At 42.0% G+C, this 23,754-nt stretch overlaps 1 protein-coding gene across 7 annotated transcripts in view; it reads left to right on the plus strand.

Moving 5' to 3' along the window:
* Positions 1 to 9,733: 9,733 nt before the first annotated feature.
* PPP4R1 (protein phosphatase 4 regulatory subunit 1) overlaps positions 9,734 to 23,754 on the plus strand; it is a 63,571-nt gene continuing 49,550 nt past the window's right edge. For 2 of the 7 annotated variants that reach the window (XM_041477708.1, XM_041477711.1), the window contains exons 1-2: positions 9,734 to 10,069; positions 10,339 to 10,383. In XM_041477708.1, coding sequence (XP_041333642.1) covers positions 10,063 to 10,069; positions 10,339 to 10,383 — 52 coding nt within the window. In that variant the 5' untranslated portion in view covers positions 9,734 to 10,062. Of the gene's footprint in view, positions 10,070 to 10,338; positions 10,384 to 10,490; positions 10,588 to 23,754 lie in introns of those variants that run through there. The other 5 variants (XM_041477710.1, XM_041477713.1, XM_041477716.1 and 2 more) reach the window with 4 other exon arrangements.

Raw genomic sequence — 23,754 nt, forward strand, 5'->3', positions numbered from 1 at the left:
TATCCCACAACACCAGAAAGTTCATAATATCTTATTTATTCCATCACAGGAGGGAGGACACGAAGACGTCTTTGAGGAGGAACCTATTGCACACGTATTTTTGGACTTGTCACCCAAAAAAATAAGCTCACACCGAGGGCTGGTTGGTTGGTTTATCTAGTCCAAGGGAAGAAGTGTGATAGGTGAGTAATCAGGCTCAATGTATGTATGCTGTGTTAGTGGCATATCAGGAGTGAAATGTGAAAGAAAAAGGAATGCAGAGATTTTTGAAGATAAGATTACCTAAATCCTGCCTTAAAGCAAGACATGCAGCTCCCGGCTCTTATCTTCATGAAGGATCTGTCTGCAGATCAAAGAAACAAAATCAGGCTACAGCTTCTTTTTTTCACGATAAGCCAATTTTTCACTGCCTCTCCTCTAACTTGCACTGGCATGCTGTACACTGCTTGCTTTTGTGTTTGCTTATCAAAAGGTATCATGAGATAATTAATGCATATAAGCTAGAGCTTTCCAGGAGAAAGAAGTTTTCCTTTATTTTCAAGATCTTAATATCCCGAAGTTTTGTTCCATGTCCGTTCTGAGAACTTTACAGATTAACTTTTCATGGGTAGCTGAAGGACACCACAGCAAGCACAGCCTCCTATTGAATCTATTTCTCACTGAGGCAAATTACAAACTAAAATCTTCCCTGTGTATTTAATCTAATATAAATCGTAAAATACAATTGAGGGAAAGGATGTAATACATTATTTGAAGCTAATCCATTAACCTATAGGTTAATAGCATTCATACCCTTAAAAAAAACACAGTTGATAGGAAATTCTGAGAACTAAATAACACCTTTGGAATATTAGCTCTCTATAGACAGGTCTTGCAGAAACAGCAGAGTACTTTTCAAGGAAAAGATGGAAAGCCCTCTGAAAACATTGTGTCTGCGCCGATTGCTGTACCGAATCCTTTCCAGCGCTAGGGGCAGACCTGGAGCCCTTTTAGCTCCGGATACCAGGGGAGTTCACCTTCTTCCTTCTGTCTGTTTTGTACGAATGTGAGTCTTGCAAGCTCGTTCTCCTCCATAAAACTCTTCCCCTTGAAACAGGGCATCCACAGCCTTCCTTTCATTAATTTCACTTTTATTTCAGTAAGCTGTCCCACCTCATAAATGCATGAATTTTGCCAAGGGAGCAGTTAGGACTAGGCAGGGCCAGACTAACAAGGTGGTTATGCCCCCTGAGTGCATCAGAGTGGAGAAAGCAGGGATAAAGGCAGAATACTCTGTTTCTACTCTTCAGCAAGCAGTATATGATAAAAAAAAAGAAAAAGAAAAAGAAAAAAAAATTAATTCTTGATCAGGAGTCAAAGAAGAATCAAACCTAATGTATTTAAACAGGGGTTTCATAAATGTAACAGCTTGATTTTTTAATAATGGAACTCAGGACAGGATTATCCCTCCTGCCAGGATGAAGTCCTCTAAGCAGGGCTCAGTTTCTCAGTGTAAGAGCTCCTTGTTCTCTGTACGAGTGGCTTCTTAGTCTCAGAAACAAAATCAGCACTGTGGTTTTCAAAATACTGACTGGAATGAGATGCAAACAGGAAGAGTGCAGAGAGGGTGAGGTACATGCATGCAAATGTACAATCACAGCATACCCAGCTCAGTATGCTTATGGATGCCAAATTAACAGCAAAATTGCATTTAAATAAAAATGTTGCAGCCACTCCATTAGGGAACAGATAGAATTTTCTTCTGTGTTGCAACTGCAGACAGCGTCCCTTTAAATCAACGTTATTTTTATTAATATTAGTACTTTTCCTGCCTTTTACTTCCAACAAGTCTGACTGTAGTCTCATTGCCAATGGAATATCTGAGGGTGAGTGCTGCAGCTTTTTTAGTTTTTACTTTAATATTTTCAAAGGGGGGTTCACTGGAATAAATGACAGTTGGAATATACTGAGGTTCTCATGGGCTAAATCCATCTTCATTCAGAAAGAAGATTTCCTGTATGCTGTGCTTGACAAACATATTACACTAAATCAGTACTTTGATCCCACCCAAATTCCAATACCACTGTGCATACTTTGTCTGTCTTACTTTATGAATCACTCAATAAAACACACCCAGTTTAAGATATTATTGGCAATGCTACAATGTATGTACATTAAATCTCATTTTAAACAGAAACCTTGGAACCTGGAATGTTTCCAGTGCTTGAATCCAAGAAGAATTTGAAATGCATAATGTAAAGCTTCTTAATATACCTGACACCCTTCAACTGTTCCCACAGTTAAAAAATATGACAGCTTACATTTGTACCTCAACCAGGCACCCAGGAGGTCAAGCCCTATATGATGGTAAAAGAAAAGGAAATAATCATTTTTATATCAAGTGAGCAAAGCTGATTTGGAAATTATTTTAAGAATCAGCCTAGTCAGGAGCTGCTTTAGGGCTATAATTGCTCTTTCACATCTCAGCTAATTTAATTAAACAAGGAAATTATTTTTGGACTAGATAGGTCTTTAAACTTTCGGTACCTTCTATTACAAACCATCTGGCCCTGTATGTAATCAGATTTCTTAACTCATACTTTATCACTGTTTTCTTCAGAAATTATACATGGGGTTTTGTGTGTATTTGTATCCCCTCTGTGTACATTTATTTCAGATAAAAAAACTTAATTCTTTGGATTCCCTCCCAGTTCAATAGCTGAAAATTTCAGTGTAGGAACCAGCACATGTCAAGAACCATCATGGAGTTCTTCTCTTTATTTTAGGTAGCTTTTTGGTGGTTGTTTCCTCTGTTATATAATTCTTTCCTCATAGTCTGTAATCCTTTTCTAACATTGCACAAAAGATAAGCATTGAATCTTTTTGGATATTGTCAGCCTTCACTTTGAGAGGAACAACAGTTTCAGTTTTAATTAATTCTTCAGTGAAAGGACCTCTGCTATATTTTGCATATATTTGACTAGTCTCCAAGTGTTGTGACACAGTCTGTCCGTACCTCTGTCTGGGCTCAGTGCTACACGAAGTGTAATTACACAGTTACTGATTGAGGTGGACCAGAAGCAGAATGAGCTCACATCAGAAGACTGAACAAGCACACACATCTGAAGGCTGCCTCCTCCAGAGGTCTAAAATACACATGTGTAACTGACCCTGAAATTCAGTGCTCTTCCTGCAAGAGCCAGGGTTATCTAAACAAAGGGTTCTTAGGAAGTAACCTCTTGACTTCTCCACCCCTCACATTTTTAAGGATTGACAGGTCCTAGCACTTGCACAGACCAGGATAACAAGCCGTGTCCCACAACAATCATTCTCCTGACATGCTTCCCACTGGCACCTACCACCCTTCAGATCAGCAAAAAAAGAGCTTGGCTGCCTGCATAGGCATGTACCCAGTCCTCCCTGACTAAATGGATTACACACTTGCTGGCTGAATAGGGTGCCAAGAAGACTTCCAGCCAGCTCGTATTCATGTGGGTTATGAAAGAGTGCTACTCCTGAGTCCAACCTAAGTTCAGTTAAAATATGACAAAGGTCTGCAGACAAAGTGCCAGACTCCACTTTTGCCAGGATTTCGGTTTTGTTTCTGTTTTATTTTGGAAAAATGCAATGTTAGTATAAGAAAATAAGCAAGAAGGTTCAAAACCTGCCAATGAGAGCAGAATTAAATGTGCTGTATACAGCAGCTTGCTGAGAGGAGTTTGGAATGGAGGAAAGTGGGGAGAACTGGTGCTGAAGTAAGAAGAGAAAGGATCTTAGGAAGGGACCAGTTGGAGGAATGTGAAACTCATGGAAAAGAAGGTTTGGGAGTAGTAATAATTCAGTTCCATTTGTCCCTTTGAGATAGGTTCTGGGATTTTGGTAACTCATCTCTTGTTCAGAAGAATGCGAGCCATCAGCTTACATGTGCCAATATCTAAGTAGATCTAACAAGATGCAAATTTAAACTCAGTAGACCAGGAAGCAAAGGAGTGAATAAATGCAAATATATTAATATGAATATTGGGTTAGGTATTTCCAGGCAGGGACTAGTTGGGTGGGGAGGGGAGACTGCGTGGGCTGAGGAAAGGCTGGAGAGCCTGGCTGGCCCAAGGGCTAATCTAACAGGGAGGGTCTGGCCTGGCATACAACTGAGCTGGCACAGTAGGAACCATGCATTAGATTGCTACTGTCATATATGTAATGGCACCAGACAGCAAAAAATACCACAGAAGATTTTTTTGTGTGTGTATTTTATTTTATGCACTAATTGTCATCTCAGGCCTCAAGCAGTATCAAGCACATCACTTTGCTTCTTTTGTTCTCTGTTTCTTTACCTGTAAGATGACAGTAATTTATTTCCTTTCAAAATGATTTGGGGATCTAGGATGAAAGGTTGGGAGATAAATGTATCTACTACAATGGTATCCCAGCTGCACATATAGGTGGTTGCTGGAATTTCTTAAATAGCCAAAATTCACCCTTTTTTTTTTCTCCTATCAAAGCAAACAATACCAAAATAACAAAACAAACACAAACAAACAAATGCTTCCCTCTCCCTCCCCACCAAAAAAAAAAAATCAACAAATTTTTCCCCCCAGGCAATTCAGTGAGGAGAAGATTCAGTTTCTTGTTGCTCAGTCTTGTTCCCTTCTGATACGACAGTGAGATAGACACCTCTGAGAACCAGGAAATCCAGAGCTAAGGTAGAGCAGTACAACCTGAACTCTGCATTGTTTGATCAGTGATTCAGTCTTCCTGTAACACACATATGCATGACACCGTGGCTCCTGAAGCAGAACATCTCAGAGCTGCAGCACTTTAAGTGCTCTTAAAGGAAAACTTTCTTTTAAGTGCTCTTAAAGGAAAACCTGTGTCCAGGTGAGGGCTACGAAATGAGGAATCCTGCACATATGCTGCAGTCAAACTCTGAGACCAATCTCCTCGAAACAGCCCCTGATGCAGCAATTCTTTGTGCTCTTTCACCAACTTCAGCACCTGAAAGGTCAGATACAGACAGACTTTCACTTCACTGCTATTGCGATGACAGACCCCACTTTCTTTGGTCTTTGGCCAAAGGAGTTGTGGATACCACCACTGGTCATGGTCTGAATTGAAAAATGAGGCACCAGGACTTGTCTCCTGACGTGCATGCCTCTCTTGCTTTTGCCCACACAGCTGCCATCTCCACATCACCAGTGCAAGAGGTTTACTTGAAAATTAATGGCAAAAGCCACTGCAAGCTCCAGGTACAACCTTAATTCCGCACTGGGATGTACCTCAGGTGGGTATTTCCTAGATTTAAGAGGTTTGAGCATCACTTGAACTTGCCACAGAATTTGCTGCTGACCTGGAATGACAAGAGGAACGCACAAGGCAAACTTTATATTAACCAGGCTCTTTCTCAGCAAATTTAGGTGTTAATTTATTAATGGTTGGCATATTGTGTGTTTAAAATCCTTCTGCAAGGATTTGAGAGAGACAATTTTCTTCTCTGAGAGCAGCAGTAGCGGAACTTTAATGCTAAAGTCACCAGGTTTGCCAGTAGTCACCAGCTCAGACTCTTGCCCAGGAAACAGCAAAAATTAAATAAAACTGAGTGATGCACTGTTAAAAACTTTTGCAACCACAAGGAGTACAGATATATAAAAAAACCCAACCCAAAACAAACAAAACTCCACCCCTCTCCAGTATTTTTATTGGAGGGGGAAAAAAGAACAGGAGTAGATAAGGGAAGAAGAGAAGGAAAACGGAAAGGAGAAGAAAGGAAACATTTTATGAGGAACACCTCTTTTTAGCAGAAATGCTTTACTATATTTTCAAATGCAAATTGATTGTAAATCCTAGACTTCAGCCACTGGGTTTTCACATGTATCTATACATATCAAAGCTATGTCTGTGCTTCTGTATGTATATATATATTAATCTGTATATTTACTTATGGGCCAAATTTGGTTAAACACTGTAAAGAACAAAGCAATGGTCCAGAAAACAAAGAGTGAATGGTTGAACCATCAAGGACAACACATGCAGGCAGACAGAATCCTGGGGGTGGCCAAGAAGACTATGAGTCAGGATTACTCAAGAGGATAAGCAGTTGCCTTGGTGCACCAGCAGTCTAACCCTGATCCATTTCTTGATAGGCTTCACAGGAAAAGAGTTTCACAGAGGAATCCAAAGGAAGACAGAGAGATGGCTGCAGATATTTATGGGAAGCTCATCCCAAACATGAAGGTAGCCTGGGAGGAATGCACAGCAAGTTGAAAGCTGACACTATCTGATCAGACCTGCTTCTTCAAGCAAATGAGCAAAAATAGATAATAATACCTTAGATAATAAATAAAATAACATGGGTGAGTTCCATGTGCAGCAGTGTTTTTGAGCCTGAGGTCCTTAGACCCGGAACAGTTTTAAATGAAAAGATGTCACCAATCAAACTACAGAATAACTTGTTGCAAGTATGTCTCAGTGGATGTCGGGTATCTTGTGTTTAACGTGCAAGTTTGGAAGGATTTATGTAGTACTTTATGTAAATACTACACTTTTACTTTATGGAAATGTCTTGCTGATTGCTATGAACTTTTTTGAGATACATCCTGGAGATAACAATGCACGTGTCTTTTATCATGTGCAAAGGATCTTGTCAAGGAGTCTTCCATTTGTATCCTTCCATCCCTAGGCTGAAGCAGTGGTGTAGTGTTTGTAGTGTGTTTTTTTCCATGAGATAGAGTGTGAGAATGTGAGTTTATCATTCTGCAGTTCTTTACTTCCCGGTGCCTGTAAGGGTACTTAAGCTGACTATGAGAACTCCAGCACAAAATCTGCTAGAATGTTTTGGTAGGTGTTATATTACTTGCTCCTTAACAGGTCTCGTCTAATAAAGGCTGTAATGAAAATTTTCTTCCATAATTAGGTGTGCTGGTTTGGAACGGCCACTCATGTGCAAGAGTCAGCATCTATCCTACACTTACAAAGTTCTCTATCTGCCTCATCCTTGACCAGTGGCAGGGAATCTTATCATCAACTTGAACTTTGGATCAGACCCTGAAGGGCCCTCTGGATTTACTGAGGCCAACAAGTTTAGAAGTACCTGGTTGCTTATTCATTAAATGGGATTTTTCATTGCGTGTTGGCATTAACCCTTTTTTGTCTGTTTGTTTTAATTAAAGTATTTTCCCCCTATCATGAGTGCTGTCACTGTATGAGCCAAAGGTTTTGCCAGAGTTCCTGCTCCTTTCCTGATGGCTCCTAGTGATGGTGCTGGACCCAACTGTGCCTGAGGAGCAAAGTCTGATGTTCTAGAGGTAACACCAAGCACAAAACCCCCTGCAATTCCTGAACAATTATAATTTGTAGCACACTGATCCTTGTTATCTGTGCTATGTAAATACCACATGGTCCTGCCTACAGAGAAAGAACCAACAACCACTGAAGATCACAAGCCCTTAGGAAGATCCAAAATTAATTTATATGATCCTACGTTCAGTATGACTGCTTGCAATTGTCATTGCTTTGTTCAATAAATTATACTTCCTCTCTTTAAACAAATACACACATAGAAATTTAAAAAAAAATCCTAAATACTGTAGAGGCAATTATGGAGCAATAATTAATTGATGATAATTAACACTATTAATACACTTTTAAGAGCACTAATTCTGGTCATTGTACACCCAGTTCTCATAGATGTATCTCATTAAGTTCTCCTTATGATGATAACCCTAATAATGCTTAAGGTAGCTTTGATGCTCTCAGACCACAGGCTTGTGAGCATTAATGCCTTTTCCTAAATGGTTGGAAAAAGGAGTCAGACCCCTTGATTCATTCAGTAAAATGAAGTGCATCAAATTTTACTTGTGATTGAGATTCTTAGATTCACTTCTAATGAATTCAGTGGGAGCAAAACCGATTGTGGGGAATGATGCAGAGGAGATGTGAGAAAACTTCCTGGAAATAACTTGCAGTAATAAAGATAATAAAATGAGGTCTTGAAGTACACCTCTTTTTTCTATTCTAAGTCTATTGCTATCACATTCAGCATTGCCAGAGATTTGTGATGTCAAATATTTCCCCTGAATCCCTTCGTAAATTACACTGGCAGAGAATAGCATGGTTCATACAACTTAGTCACGGTGAATTTACTTGATTTACTCAGATTTTGAGATTATATATCTGAGTGAAAGAAAATGTTAGATAATCAGTATCCAGTAGGCCCTAGTGGCTCATCCAAAGATTGAACAGGTGTCAAATAGGACACAGCTTGTTCTACAGGATTGTAAGGAAAGGGATGTATGGATTTTGAAAGAAGATTACACATTTTCATTCACCATGGCAAAGAGAATGAATTACTATGTAGATTTAATCCTTGTACAATTCACCAAATAAAACCAAAAATTGTTAAAAAGCAGCTTACAAGACATACCATCAAACACACAGTTAAAAATAGTGCTAATGAAATTGAATGTTTTTTTGCAAGCAAAAAACATTTAATTTTGCTTTTCTGTGTATTAACAACTTCATCAATTATTATGGAGGTTTAAACCAAGACTGTGGAAGACTGGGGTAATATGCCCAGGTAGCACTAGTACCAGTAATGGTCCTTTCCTCTATCAAGTGCCCTGGTTATCAACTGAACAGAGAATTTGTTTCATCCAACACTTTTAATATTGCAATTTACAGTGGAAAAAAAAATCTATTGAAATGAGAACCATCAGCGGGGACCAAAAGGTACAGCCAAAAAAAGCAGAAAACCATGTGTACCTTTGTGTCTATGTACACCTAAGCTGCCTGTTTTTAAAGCAGAAGTCGGAAGGCACAGCGGGCAGTGGGGCAATATCCTGTGTGTTTAAGCCATGGGATCCCAGCTGCAGAAACCTGGCGATTCACATGAGGAGGATGCTTGCGGGCAACACGGTGGTGGTGGGTGGTGGCACGGCTGCCCGTCACAGAACCATTAGGCTTGGAAGGGACCTCTGGAGATCATCTGGTCCAAACCCCCTGACAAGGCAAGGTCTCCTAGAGCAGGTGAGGCAGGAACACATCCAGCCGGGGTTTGAATGTCTCCAGAGAGGGAGACTCCATGACCTCCCAGGACACCTTGTTCCACTGCTCTGCCACACTCAGCGTGAAGTTCTTCCTCATGTAGAGGTGAAACTTCTTGTGTTTTAGTTTATGGCCATTGCTCCTCATCCTGTCACTGGGAACCACCGAAAAGAGTCTGGAACCATCTTCTTACCACCCACTTTTAGATATTTATATGCATTAATGAGAACCCCCTCAGTCTCCTCTTTTTTAGACTAAACATTGCCCAGCTCCCTCAGCCTCTCCTATGAGAGAGGCTCCAGACTCCCAATAATCTTTGTGGCCCTCCACTGAACCCTCTCTAGTTCTTTCTTGTACTTGTCTTTCTAGTACCGAGGAGCCCAGAACTGGACACAGTACTGCAGAGGTGGCCCCATCAGTGCCAAGCCCAGGAGGATCACCTCTCTGCTGGCCACACTCTGGCACGTCACGGAACCTTCCTCCCCAGGTAACCCCACGGCGTTACGGCGCCTGGGAGCGACCCCACGGTGACCACGGCGAGGAGCACCTTCGGGACCCTTCCTGCAAGTGACCCCGCAAACTTCACGGCAGGGGAAGAAGCTCCGTGGCCTCGCCTCAGCCCGTCGGCGGGCGGCAGGAGGAGCCCGAGCCCCAGCCCCAGCTGGCGGAGGAGCGTGTAGCACAGGTGAGCGGGCCGGGCCGTATGGCCGAGTCGGGGCGCTCCCCAGCCCCAGGACCAGCCCGGGCAGCTCCGGCCGTGACTCAGAGCGCGGCGAGGGGAGGCGCGGCCGCCTGAGCGAGCGAGAGCGGCTCCGGCGGGCGGAGGCGGGGGCAGCGTGTCCGGCTCAGACCCCTCCTCCCGCCTTCCTCCGCCCGCTCCCTCCTCCTCCCTCCCTCCCTGCGCGGCTCTCCCGGGGACGCGGAGAGGCGCCGCCGGGCCCGGGGCCTGGACCATACGCGTGCCCGCCCTCTCCCACCGCCGCTCCCACCGCCCGGCCGCGGGCTGGATGTAGCCGGGCGCCCCGCGGGGGCTGCAGCAGCAAGATGGCGGGTAGGCATCGCCCCCCTCCCCCTTCCCGCACACGCCGCCTCCCCGGCGAGGCGCCAGCCCTCCCTCCTCTATCCCCCCTCCTTCTCCTCTCCCCCGCCCCGGCTTCGGGAGCGCTGCCCGCCGCTGTCCGGGCTCGGAACGCAGGGGCTGCGGGGCGGGTCGCGTCGGGGGGGCGCAGCCCGCGGGCGGGGCAGGGTCACGCGTGGCACGGAGGGTCGGCGGGCGCAGTGGCACATGGTGCGTGTGTGTGTGTGTCTCCCCCACCGCAGATCTGTCGCTGCTCCAGGAAGACCTGCAGGAGGAGATCGACGGATGTGAGTGGGGACGGGGGGGGAGCGGCGGGGCGGCTTTCGGGCGAGGAAGTGGCTTCCGCGGGGGAGCGCCCAGGGTGCATTGTGGGAGGCGGCGGGGAGGAGGAGGAGGAGGAGGAGGAAGCAGCCATGGCCATGCTCCGCGCTTCCCGGTGTCCATGACCCGGTCCCGGTCGCGCGTGGGGCTGCGCCGGGCGGTCCCGCGGGGTGCGTTGGGCGGCGGGCGGGGCGGGGGCGCCGTTAGCGGCCGCCCCGGAGGGAGCGAGGGAGGGGGGGAAGGAGGGATGGAAGCCGGGGAGGCTCTGCCTGCGGGGCGGCGTCCCCTCATGGCCCGGGCATGGCAGGGCGCCGGCGGGGAGGAGCAGGAGGAGGCTAAGGCTGCTGCATCTGCAGCAGCGTGTGGGTTGCTCGTTCCTTTTATATCTCTGTGTTTTGTATATATATATATATTTTTTTTTTTTCTGTGTCCCCCATCCTTCCCCCTCCTCTACCCCTCCCTCTCAGGCTCCCTCTTCCTTGTGAAGGGTCTGGAGCACATGTCCTGTGAGGAGCGGCTGTGGGAGCTGGGGTGCTTAGGCTGGAGAAAAGAGGCTCAAGGAGGGACCGTGCTGCTCTTTACAGCTACCTGAGCGGGGGCTGTCCCCGGGTGGGGGTCGGTCTCTTCTCCCAGGCAACCAGCGGTAGGAGAGAGGCCATGGCCTCAGGCTGCGCCAGGGGAGGTTCAGGCTGGACACCAGGAGGGATTTGTTCTCAGAAAGGGTGCTTAGATATTGGAATTGACTGGCCAGGAGGCGGTGGAGTCACTGTCCCCGGAGGTGCTTAAGGAAAGCAGACGTGGCGCTCAGTGGCGTGGTCCAGTTGGCAGGGTGGCATTTGGGCACAGGTTGGAGAGACGATCTCAGAAGTCTTTTCACATCTGATTCTGTGAGTCCTGACCCCGCTGGAGAGATCTGTGGAGAAGAGTTAATGTCAGGGTACAAAGTCACAGAATTGTGTCTGGGGTGGCACAAAATTGGTGCTAACTCGGGGCTGAGAAGCCTTAGCATGGCAGACTGAGATGCTTACTCAGGTGAGAATGTGTCTGTTGATCGTGCCAATACTGAGGGAGCTTCTTGGATGCAGAGGAGGATGAATTTTGGGTGGAAAGTGAAAATGGAAGTAGAGGCAAGCGCCTGCCAGACCCCCTGGTGTTGTGTGCTGTGCAGTCTGCAGGGCATCCTCTCACCAGGGCTGGAGTGCAGGGAAAAAACCTTGTGTTTTGTGGCTTACATTTTTAGAGGAGAGCTATTTAAACTTTTCGGGATTTAACTGATACATCTTCTTTTTCACTTTTGTCAGCTGACATTTAGAAGGCTTGTATTGTGCTTTGCCTGGCACAAAGAGAGAGCCTTTCCCTCAGGCTTTTTTTTTATTTTTTAATTCAGTGTGGTAAGTCGCTGTTTGAAAACTCTCTGTGATTACAGAGGACTTTTTCAGAAGGGACACACTTAAGAAACAAAATAAAGTGCGTTCTTAAGTTTCCACTTAGATTATGTTTTTAGTTGACTGTAAGACAGGAATTGAAATTATCTGTAGTCATTGGAGGGGTGACAGAAGCTGTAGGGTGCTGGTCTTACTGTTATGGTCTTCAAAAATGGAAAAAAAAATGCTTGGAGATATGACTCAGTCCAGATGAGAGCATCCTGAAGGCAGAAACCATAGAAATATAAAGATTTGAAACCTCATTAAAAATTACTGAGGTTTTGATGGAAGTAGATAAAAGCAAATGTCTCAAACTTATGCATGGTATTTTTGGAGGGAAAAAACCAGGACTCTATATGAATCAATATGTGCTGTTTGGATGTATTTCAGTCACACAGTGGCTTTTATGGTTCTAAATTTTACATGGTTTTGTTCTTGGGTGGTGTCTGTGTGCCAAAGAAAAATAACACAGATCAAGGAGACTGTACATATCTAGTTAAAAGTACTGTTTCTTGTGCAGTATTATTTGAAATAGCCGAGTTATGTACCCATACACGACATGTTTTACACAATTTTGGAAGTGTTTCCAATTGGTTGGTTGCACTTATGAAAGAGACAATTAAAAAAATAAGACACAAAGTTGCAACTCCTGCCTGAACCCCACCCTACACTATCCCTCTGTTGTAAATATTTCAAATGTTTGCAGCTCTTTCAAGTAGCAGAGTTAGACACTGGTTTAGGGGTGTATTACTGAAGTAGCAGAATACAATAGTGATAAAACTGGAAGTGCTGGCAGCTTTTATGTCTGTATGATTCTGCCAGCTGCATTCTTGCTAAAAGTGTGCTAAGCTATACTTGAAGACAAATAAGAGAGAAATACTTGCAGGCATACCTGTAGTCCTGGTTGTATAATTTCGGAGGAGGAATCAGATAAATGTAAAATAGTCTGATTGATTGACTGGCTATTTTGAAAAGTGAACTATGTTTTCAGTAAATTTTTGGGCTTTTAACTGATCTGATAGCAAGCAATAGCAAGACATCTGTGAGGGTGTGCTGGAGAAATCAGGAGTGTTTAAAACTGGATGCGTGTGTCAAGGTCTGGTTTGGACATCTGAAGCTGAGTCTCTGTTCATATGGCTCAGGACATTTCACTAGATTAGGTATTCATCTGTAGCTCATCAGTGAGCCTAGGTTTGAGTCTGAATCATGAAAATTTGTTGTTGTATTGTTTTGGTTTTTCCCTTTGGTAATGAGAATTTCCAGTGTTTCCTCCTGAAGAAGAAATCATTAAGGTGACTTAAGAGCTACCTTTTGTTGGTAATGTTCTAAAGCAATAGGAGAAAGTCCTGGACCTGAGCAAACAACCATGCACAGTTCCTGCTGAAAGTAATGAACCAAGCATCTGTGCATCTTTTAGATAGGCAGAGTGAAGAACAGCTGTTTTATGATCTTTGTCTTTTAAGGTTTCTGGAGTAAAGTATTTTACTGGAAAGTTGGAGTTTAATCAACAACTTGCACAACTGTACAGTTTGTTCTTCTCATTCATTATGCCAACTTATTGGAAGCTAATTAACCTGAAATATAGAACAGTAAAATATTATCTCTTTGGAGTACTGTTTTAATAGCTGCTTGTGAAACAAAGTTTACCTTTTCTCTGAAGAAAACTTGATAAGTATTTAGGTTAATGAAACATTCTTAGATTTCAACAGGGAGCAGTAAATCTGCTGTTGGAGTAGTGGAGACCTTCAGAATATATGCTGTGGAAGGCATCTATTAAAAAAAAAACTAAACAACCTTCCTTTTGTTGATTTGTTTAAGAAGTCAGAGATTAAACAAGAGCTTTTCTAAGAAAGGCTTTCAGAGAGTGGTTGATAAACCAGCTGGATTGACTTTTAAATAATTAATTTCAGCTTGGTTTGCATTTCTATTTTGAAAGCTTCGTATTATTTTTCTGCTCTTGGTTGCTTGGTAACCACTAGAAAGCTCTGATTTTTTTTTTCTTGAGGTGAATGCATACTTTACACCTGGTACATTAAACAGATGATTGCTTTAAGTATTTACATAGCTTGCAAATGAAATGGCATTTCAGTATTTTGATTTTAGCTGATATTTCACTTCTGTAGATATAGCTCCTGATGTCAAAGGCTGCAATAATAACTGAAAAAATTCTGGTTCTTCCAGAATTCTTTAGGCACTGGCTTTTCCTTGTTTGCTTGTTTGAAGTAAAAGGAAAAATAACCCGAAACCAAGACAGTGAGTATACCGTGGCTGAACATACAGAAGGCTAGAAAAGAAAAATTAATTCCTAGATATGAGTTCTTACCGTGAAAGACAACTTAATTGACTCTAACCCCCCCAAATAAGGAACATACAATGTGTTTCATTTATGTGAAGATAAAACTAAGAAGAATCCTTGTGTGATATTATCTATTAAAGGAAAAAAAGAATAAAGGCACCTCACTCTAAAGACAGTTGAGTGAAAATTAAGAAATTCAAAGTGGAAGCCTGAAGAAGAATCTCCATCCCACTACTTGGATTGTTAATTTCCTTGCTCTTCTGTCTGAAATCTTGCACAATATACGAAAAGCCAGGGAAAATTTGGCTTTTACTCAAATCATTTGTGCCTACAAAATCAAAACAGAGTAGTATAAGTGTCTAAGATAAGTACAGAAAAGAAAAGAAAACAGGCAGCAAAAATGGTTGAAAAGCAAACGTGGGCTTGTGGAAAACGAAGTGTTCTTTATGACTCTTGCCAGACAGTTTGTGCTCCCCCCTCCCCGGCTGTTTCTGGAGGCTGAGCTGATCAGTCCAGATAGATGAAATGAAACGTACCATGATGCTGACGTCTTTCAGTCTGACCATTGATGTGTGCAGGATGTGTGCTCTAAAAATCAGAGCCATCTGTAATTAGAATGCACATTTGGGAAGGGGGTAGCTTTATTCAACTCGTTATTTTAATTGTGATTTAAATCAGGAGAGAAAAGAAATTTTGAGCTGATAACTGGTTTTAATACTGTTTTACATTTGTTTATGGAAAAAGTCTTTGTTAGTGATAGCTGACAGCTGCATTTGCGTGCAGTGTCAGGACTTCTGGTGGTTGCAAGTATACATGCATGCTTTGGTGGTTATGTAGCTTACTCAGATTGTGGAACTTTACCTTTTGCCATGCTGACAATGTTGAGTTTCTTTTTTTCTGTACACTTAGTTTCCAGATGTTTTAATTAAAAATGCAGGAAATGGAGTTTTAATATCTACACATTGTTTAGACAGTTCTAGTTTAGAACTGTTTTGGGTTTTTGCATACATACATACACATATATATATACATATATATAGATATATACACACACTCCTATGTGTAAATTTGTTTTCTATAGCACTTACTGCTTTATTTCTTTAGCAGTAAGGTAGTTTTTGCAATTGGCAAATCTAATGTTACGGTTTGGATTTTACTAGTGGATGAAACAGTTTTAAAATTGAAAAACACAGTAGTGATGATCCAGCATAGCTCTATTTTTATTATTGAGTTCTTTTCCATTGATTAAAAAGGGAGGACAGGTCTTCCTAGCTTTTCCTCCCAGCAGGCTTCTCAGTGAGTGAAACACTTCTTTAGCTGAGCTGAAGAAAATTCTCTTTGTGCATCTGCACATGTCAAAAGCTGTTTATCATTGATGCTATGTTCTTTTTCCAGGTGATGAGCAAATCATCTGGCATTAGCAGTGAGCTTGTGTTGGTTGAATGCTTTTAATTAAATTATTCTCTTAGACTTTGGGTAGGGCACAAGTCTCTTAAAAAAATGGAAGCTAATAAAAAAAAAAACCTTTTAAAATTATATTTTAAGTTAAAAAATGTTGGTTTTTTTCTTTGTTGTTATTTTGTTTTTATTAAATCAGTCTGTATTTCCCTGTGGTGTCAAATCACAGTCACAGCTTGATGCTGTGTTGTAGTTTTTATTCTCTGTCAGTGAATTATGCTGGCATAACATGCATTCAGTATATTAAAATTCACCTTCCCTTTCCAACAGCTGTACATAGTAATATCAGAAGCTTTTGCACTGTGGTTTCTTTGTTCCTTCACCACAGAATAAGAATTAGCAGATTTTGTTATGCTGGTAGTTGTTTTGTATAGGCTGCACATTGTGTCACTCTTAGACTTAATTCCAGCTTTGAGTACAGCTAAATTTCCAACATGAGGTTCAGATGCCCTGTTGCAGTACTGACCTTTTGGTCCCATCAGAGTCTGAGCTCTGGTGAAAGAGTGCTGAGATAGTTTGAGTTACTGGGTTGGCATTTAAGCATTGCAAAAAAGTAATGACAGAAATTAATGGCAGACTTTCTGTACTGATTGGAATCAGTTCTCTGGTGTGACTGAGATTCTGCTCCTTTGGGAATCCAATAACCGTTCCGTAATGCTAATGAAGCACACTTGTTAAGTCCCTTGTTTTCCCTAGAGATCAGGGTTTAATTCCCCCAACACTTCAGTTCATTTCTTTGTCTTTTAATGTGGTGATTGACCCTCATAGAAACTGGGAGACTCAGGTGGATGGCAGTGTCCCCATGGAATTCTGGTGTTAGTGGTCTCAGGTGGGTAATGGTTAGTCTCTTTCTCCAGCAACCGCTTAGGATCCTAGAGAAAAGAAGATGATGTGAGGAAAGGATTGTGCTTGATTTGGTGTAGGCTAATGAACCTTTCTCATGCAGCTGCACATTTTTTCTTCATTACACCTAGTAGAGGTTTGAAAAAGAAGTAATTTTCTAGGCTTTCAGCTTTCTGGGGCCACTAGCATCACTTCTGATGTGGGAATGTGCTTTTCACCAGCCAACTTTTATTACTCCATCTCTGGCAGGGATCCTCAGTTAAGGTTGCCAGGTTGTTTTGTTTTGTTTTGTTTTTTGTTTTTGTTTTTTTCTTATGATTTATATTCCAGGGCTTTGGATATTCTCCTCCTTCTCCCTTTCTCTCCCACTTGCAGCTAAAAAACAGAGGGAGTGAAAGAGTCATGAGGGAGCTGGAAATGTTCAAAATCCTAGGCTTAAGATAGTGAAGCCTTGGTGCTTGCAGTTATTTCTGACGGCTGACCTATTGTGGAGCTGGCAGACTGCAGTGTGTTGAAGCTGAAATGCTTTTCTTTCCTGTGTGTGCCTTTTGCTGCTAAGACTTTCCCTCTGTGTGGGCAGGAGGTTTTCATTGCAAGAGTTATACCATGTGCAGAACTGGATGAAAGGATAGCTTCTGCTTTGAGAGCTGGAGGAACAGTTCCCTCTTTGGAAGAGCGAGGCAGGGACAGCTGCCCCTAAAGGTTCCCAGAATATCAGGGCTCCTCTGTCTGCTTTAGAAGGTACAGGATAAGAGAAACTAATGTGGCTGTTCCTTGGTTTGAGAGGGATGCTGCATTTCTTTCTGGCAGTAGGGTGTTTAAAGAGTGTCAGAATATGTTTGTGAAGGGTGTTTGTTTGCAACAGCAGAACAACTGCACTGATTGTTGAGACCACTGGTTTGGTGGGTTTTTCTTACTGCTTTTAAGGTAAAGAAAATAGAGAGGCAAATAGTAGCATAAATTTGTGTTATTCTCTGTACAGTTTCTGGAAAAGCTATATAGATTCATGTATAAAATGGACGTGGTATATGAGTGATATTGCAGGCTGTTGAAACATTTTTCTCTGATAAACAAATCTGCTTAGGGAATATTTTTTGTGTCGTTGCCATAGTGCCTGAACAGTTCCCAGATATTTGAATGGAGGAGAGGACTACCTTTTCCTTCCTCTCTAGCCTACAGGAGGAACAGCTTGATTAGTCTGTAGGGATGCATTCTTGTGCAAGTAATGTAAACATGAAATTGCATTGAAATGAACACCCCAACCATGTTCATACTTTTTTCCTAAGAGTGAATCCGCTGCATTCTGTCCTGCTCAACCTTCTCCCGTGGACCAGTTTTAGACTTTAGACTGAGCACAGAGAGGAAGAGTGTGGAGAGTTGCAACAAGAATTTATCTGTATGCCCAGAAAACACAGATGTTTATCCCACCTAGAGTTTTGAAAGCTGTCAAGCAGCGTCTCAAGAACATTGTCTGGGACTTAAGCAGAGAGAGGAAAAGTGCAGTTAGAAAGTTGAAAGGGATTTATGTTGCAAAGCCGTGTTTTTATAGTATATGGATGTACTGGTTGTAGAGCTTGCCCTCTCTGCAGCATTTAGCCCAAGTAAGTGTATTATTTTAGTTACTGCGATGATGCTGTCAAAGTCCCTGCACAATGGAACAACGCATCATAACTCATGGTGTCACATTAAGCACTGCAGAGCTTGCACAAGTCTTTGGAGTGTTTGAGCTTCAGTTGCCTGCTTCATGTCTCTCTTCCTTCTAGTTAGTCCAGTGTTAAGGCACATAGAGTTTGAGCTTGGTGGTTTTGTGTGTACCAGATACCCAGTTGTGTGGCAGAATTTGAGCATGGCCCCAAGCACAGTGGATGTATGTGTCCTGTTGTGGTAGGAGCAGAGAGAACATGTTGGTTGAAGATGGAAGTAGGATTTCCCTCCCAGTGCTACAAAATTCTCGGTCAGTCATAAGGTCAGTTAAAAATCCCATGAGCAGCAGTGCTCTGCAGAGGGAAAAGGGATACCTTTTTTTGACGGTAACGACCTTGTAGAGGAGAAAAAAGTACCTTAGAGGAGCTTCCTACTTGCAGTAGCTGGCTTTTGCTTCACTCCAGCCTCATTCCAACAATTCTTAAGTGCATGCAGTTGTTTGGAAGGGGTAGAAGACTGGGACTTAAATAGCAGGGAACTTGAGTGCCTTGGTGATGGGCGTGACATGCTCCCTACAGGAAATAGGCAGACAGAATATAAACTGTTGATTGTTTTAACTGGTAGCTTGGATGTCCTTCTCTTTGTTTCAGTTTCCTCTGGAGCAGCTTTTGTTGCAGGTCAAACTGTTAATCGGTAGAAGGTTCATTCAGCTGTTGTGCAAATAAATGACTAGTGAGCAATATGAGATAGAGCTATTCCTTTTTTTTCCGAGCCAGTCAGGATTTTCTGTGCTGTTTTTGTATGCCTGAAAGAAGCAAACTTTTGTGTAGCTCCACCTCTTCTCCTTGAAGAATTTTGTACTGCTCCTTGTTTCCTCTGGTGCTTGATGAGAAATTCAGCTCCTGTGGCAGCTTCATAGCTATCTTTTTGTGAAGGCCTTTACTGAATAAAAATTTTCTCATGGCCTGTTACATTTAGACTACTGGGTCTTTGAAATTTGCTCTGCCATGCTTGCATCAGTTTTATGTGCAAACAGCTGCTGGTTTTTTTGATTGCTGTGTCTTTCATCTGCTAAGTGGTCCCCGTCCCTAGTCCCCCAAACCTGTACTGAAGCTTTATTTTAAAGAGTTTTCTGTGTCTGTGCTTCTAGCTGTTAGCAAGCTCTGCTATCAAAGGGCTGCATAGGGGCTAATGTGGTAATTGTGTCATAGCTGCTTTGCATTTCCACTTTTCTTATCTTCTTCCTTGCTCCTTCCTCTCTACTCCTGCCCAACCCCCAAACCCAGTCCTGCCAAACTTGGAGTTCAGACAACAAAGTCTGTGCATACAGGTGTGGTAACTTGGCATTCATAAGAGGCTTAAGTCTGATAGTGCTCCATGGTTTGATGGGCCAGTTTAGGGGAGAAACACGGAAGGAGAAGGGTGGTTCTTGTTTCTGCTAATATGGTAGGTGGGCTGGCATCTAACATTATCACTTGCAGTGATGACTTTTGCCGAGTAGAATCACACATCTTGTGGCTTCTCAGTTGCATTTTCAGTCTCGGACTACAGCAGGAGGAAAAGAGAGAAAGTAGGTTTGAAGTGCCTCATGGAAAAACCAGCTCCTGCTTTCTGATGGTGGGTTCTGTGATGACCTGTGAGTGATGCCTGAATGGGGCATGCAGGGTGGTAGAATTCAGCACGACAAGCACATTTTGTAAAATTTGTGATTGCCATTGCAGTAGCTGTTGGTTAATGTTACTGAAGCAGTGCAGTAAATATGTGGTAGCAGATTAATGTGAAATAATGTCACTGATGCTTTGGTCTGTGTTGTCACCACAGAAAAGAGCTGGGACATCATGCAGTAGGAAGGGGTTAAGAGTAGTGGGTTCAGCTGTGAGCAAATGCAGATGTTTAAGCATTAGTGCTCATGCTGAGGTGAATTTCTCTTTGCAGCACATCAGATGCAAAGTGATGTTTCTTACAGAAAGTTACATAGAAATGAATGTGTTTACAATATTGAAGGGCCGAGAATACTGCTTATGTTCCGCAAAAGTCTGAACCTAAGGTGGATTTACTCTCTTGTAGCATGAAGGGCAGTAATTTAGAACAAAACCTGCTGCTGTTATTTTGTGTTCATGATATCAAATGTCTGGGCTCATAAGATTACAATTCTTGCTTTACAGTTAAGCAGAAAAATTACTTGCCTGAGCAGCAGAACAGAACTCAGTTCTTTCTGCATATAAGTGCTGTATTATCCTGAATATTCATATGATAACAATTGATGTAGAGTGTAATAAGTAGCTTATACTAAAATTGAATAAAAATTTGTCCATTTTAGTAGATATATCTGCCACATAGTTTGTGCAATAGATCTTGAGAACTTTTTGGGAATGCAGAAGATAAAATGAAAGAACTGTTAATATTAGCTGGAAATATTGAATCCTTAAAGTTGTTTGTTGTTCAGCTTTCAGAATTGAAATTGCAGTAGATCTTGAGAACTTCTTGGGGATGCAGAAATAAAATGAGAGAACTGTTAATATTAGCTGGAAATACTGAATCCTTAAAGTTGTTTGTTGTTCAGCTTTCAGAATTGAAAGTTGCTTATTTTTTTTTAAATAGACTTCTTGTCACTGAGTTCCTATGCCAAAACAAAGAAGAATATGTTTCTGCCATGAGGCTCATAGGAAATACAGAAGAACAAGAAGAATACATATAGGCCTCGTTACTGAACAGTCTATGCCAGAGAATGGTTCCTGCATTATTAAATAAGAAAAAACAGTAGTTATGTTTTTCAAATGTGATTTTGTGCACCTCTCTGTAAAATATTCAGTATGAGAGACCTTTGCGAAAGATCCTATGAAGGTGAGATACATAGTAGAAAAACCAACTCCCTTGAAAATTGGCCTAGAGGCTGTGGTTTTATAGGGACTGAGTTTAAATGGACCTCTGTTTTGTTGTTGTATGCTCAGCCAAGCTTGGCAGTGGTTGACTAAGCACCCCTAAATGTAGTCTGCCTCAGCAAGATTGCTGTATAGTTCACATTAGTGAATAACTGTGTCACGTTATTGTTGAGTCCTTGCCATAAAACAGAGGAGCACTTAAGGGAAACAGCAGAGCTTAAAGCAGGGAATGTTAGTATATATTTTCACACAGTACAATACGGACCAGGTGCAAGACAGACAGACAAGCTTGAGCAACTTCTACAAAAAAACATTCAGGTGTTTTGGTAGGAAAATGAAGGTACACAGAGAAGTTACTTGTCTTCTTAATGGAAGTTAATGGCAGTCAGACATGGAAGCAAAAGGCAGTGCCTGTCTTGTTATGTGATGCTTCCTTGTGTTTGGCAGTCATTGTGTAGAGTTTGAAGAGAAACTTACAGACTTTGTCTGGATAAATTATGAATGTATTCATTTTGCTCTGCTTTGGTACTTGAATATATGGAAATAGAAGCACTGTGGTTGCATTTGATATCATCGTGCAATTGCTGTTTCTCCTCCTGACACCACTAGTGACTTTGAACTCCTAGGATAGTGTGTTCTTATGGAAACTCCTGTTTTCTCTAGCTCTACTTTTGCATGCTTACATGTGAACACGTAAGACCGGATTAGAAGGTAGTAAAGGCTCTGCACTAGCAGTAGTTTTCAGTTGTGTCTTGTAGCTTATATGCTTTCTGGGGATTTGGTCCTTACTTGTACCTGTTTGAAAAAGTGGAGAAAAATAAGAAAATTGATCCCTGGCTTTTCTGCAGTAGATAAGTAATACATGGCCCTGTCACCTGGTCTGCATTCTGAGGTGGGAAGAAATTTGTGTGCTCTGCATTTGAATTAGCCAAAATTTGTACTGGTTTTGACCAACATAGAGCTAAATTTCTCTGTAATACCTTATCTGGGACAATGTTTTGGATTTGTGCTGAAATTAGTGTTGATAACTCACTGATGTGTTAGTTAATGTTGAAGACAGGGCTTAAACACTCTCTGGGCCTTTTCTATTCCTCATGATGTCCTCCCAGTGAATAGGTTGGAAATGTGCAAAGTATCCCCATATAAGCTACCTTGGAGAGCTTTAATGCTGTCCCAGCCAAAACCAGTACACTTGTGTTGTCTAGGCGTGTGGCTTGCATTTGTAAAATTCACAGAAGGTCCTGTGGTACTTAGCCAAGTGCTCAAAGTTGGGTGGCAATATTCAGTTAACAGCCTTTTTGTTCACTGTTTTGGTGTAAGGTGGAGGGAATAGCACAGTGACTTGGTTAATTGAATAATGCAAAACATGTCCTTTATGCATTTTAGATGAGGAGTGATCAGATGTTGGTGATGTTCATGTTTGTGGCAAGTTGAAGGCAAATATCCACTTGAGGGGCTTTGTTGGAATGGGAGTTCTTTGTTAGACTGGACTGTCTCTTGACTTGGATGGATGTTGTGAAAGTGAAAATAAGTATGTAATGCAACCGTAACAGCACTTTATTAGAACTACAATGCTTCATGTGCTGATTGATTTCTTCCCTGTATGATAGCTGTGTTAATCAAGATGCTGTCATTTGAATGATCTCTTATGTGACTATGAGCTGAGATGCTGGAATGATTTAAATAATAAATGCCGTTTGGTAGCAGAGGCGCATCAAGCTCAATGTAGTGCTAAGCCTAATTTTACAATTCGTAAACTCAGCAGAGCTAAATCCACGCAACTCACACAGCAGAACTAGTAGGAGACATCAAACAGATAAATTGTAAGCATATGCTCATATTTTTATCATTGGTATTTACATCTGATATAGAGTGGATTTAGCAGTTGGGTTGACTTAACTGGATTCAAGAGGCGAAAATTGTAGAAAAATAAATGTAGAGGGTACAAGGAGGAACATAGAACAAGGCTGAGGTTGAGAACAGGGAAATTGAGTGAGTAAAATTGGTGGTGCATGTAACGGTCAGCATTTTATTTTTTTGCATTCATGAGTTTGATAGCTAAATAATTATTGTCAGCAGTATAGTTATTTTATGTTGGTATTTTGACATAGATTCTTTAATTTATGTTTTTAAATTTACAGTATGATCAACAGACACTGAAATAGAAAAATAGGACCCTGTGATAGAAGTAATTCCACTGTCTGGTTTGGAGAAAAAGAAGCTGAGGGGTGACTTCATTACTTTCTGCAGATTCCTGAGAATGGGAAGTGGAGAGGGAAGTGATTTAAGTTTTGGTCAGACCTGAGGTGGTTGGGCAGTTGGACTGGATGATAGCTGAAGATCTCTTCCACTGAAATAGTCTAGGTGTGAGATGGCAGAACTAAAAGCACAGAAAAATCCCTGCTTTCAGTTGGATTTGTGGGTTGAATTAAAGACCTATGAGCCTGTGAAAGGATGTAGCCTGTTTCTTGTTAACTTAACCTGGCATAAAGTCAGTCCTAGCTTGCACTAGGAGTTCATTTTTACTTGCCTCCCACTTCCTGTGAAAATAAAACAGATTCTTGCAAAAAGCCCAAACTAAACAACAAAAATTAAACCCAAACAAACCCACAAACCCAAACCAAACACAAGTTCAAACAGTTATGTAAACCTGGAGTTGCTAAACACTTTCCCTTTGTGTTGCAATAGCTTTTTGCAGCTGATCTTTTCAGCCTTCCCTTCCTCCCCCTGCAGTTTGTTATTCTATCCTCTACCTTACAGATATCTAACACCACTAATTCCCCTTCTCAG

This window comes from Pyrgilauda ruficollis, unplaced genomic scaffold (genome assembly GCF_017590135.1).
Source record: "Pyrgilauda ruficollis isolate IOZ18807 unplaced genomic scaffold, ASM1759013v1 scaffold41, whole genome shotgun sequence".
NCBI classification, from domain to species: domain Eukaryota; kingdom Metazoa; phylum Chordata; class Aves; order Passeriformes; family Passeridae; genus Pyrgilauda; species Pyrgilauda ruficollis.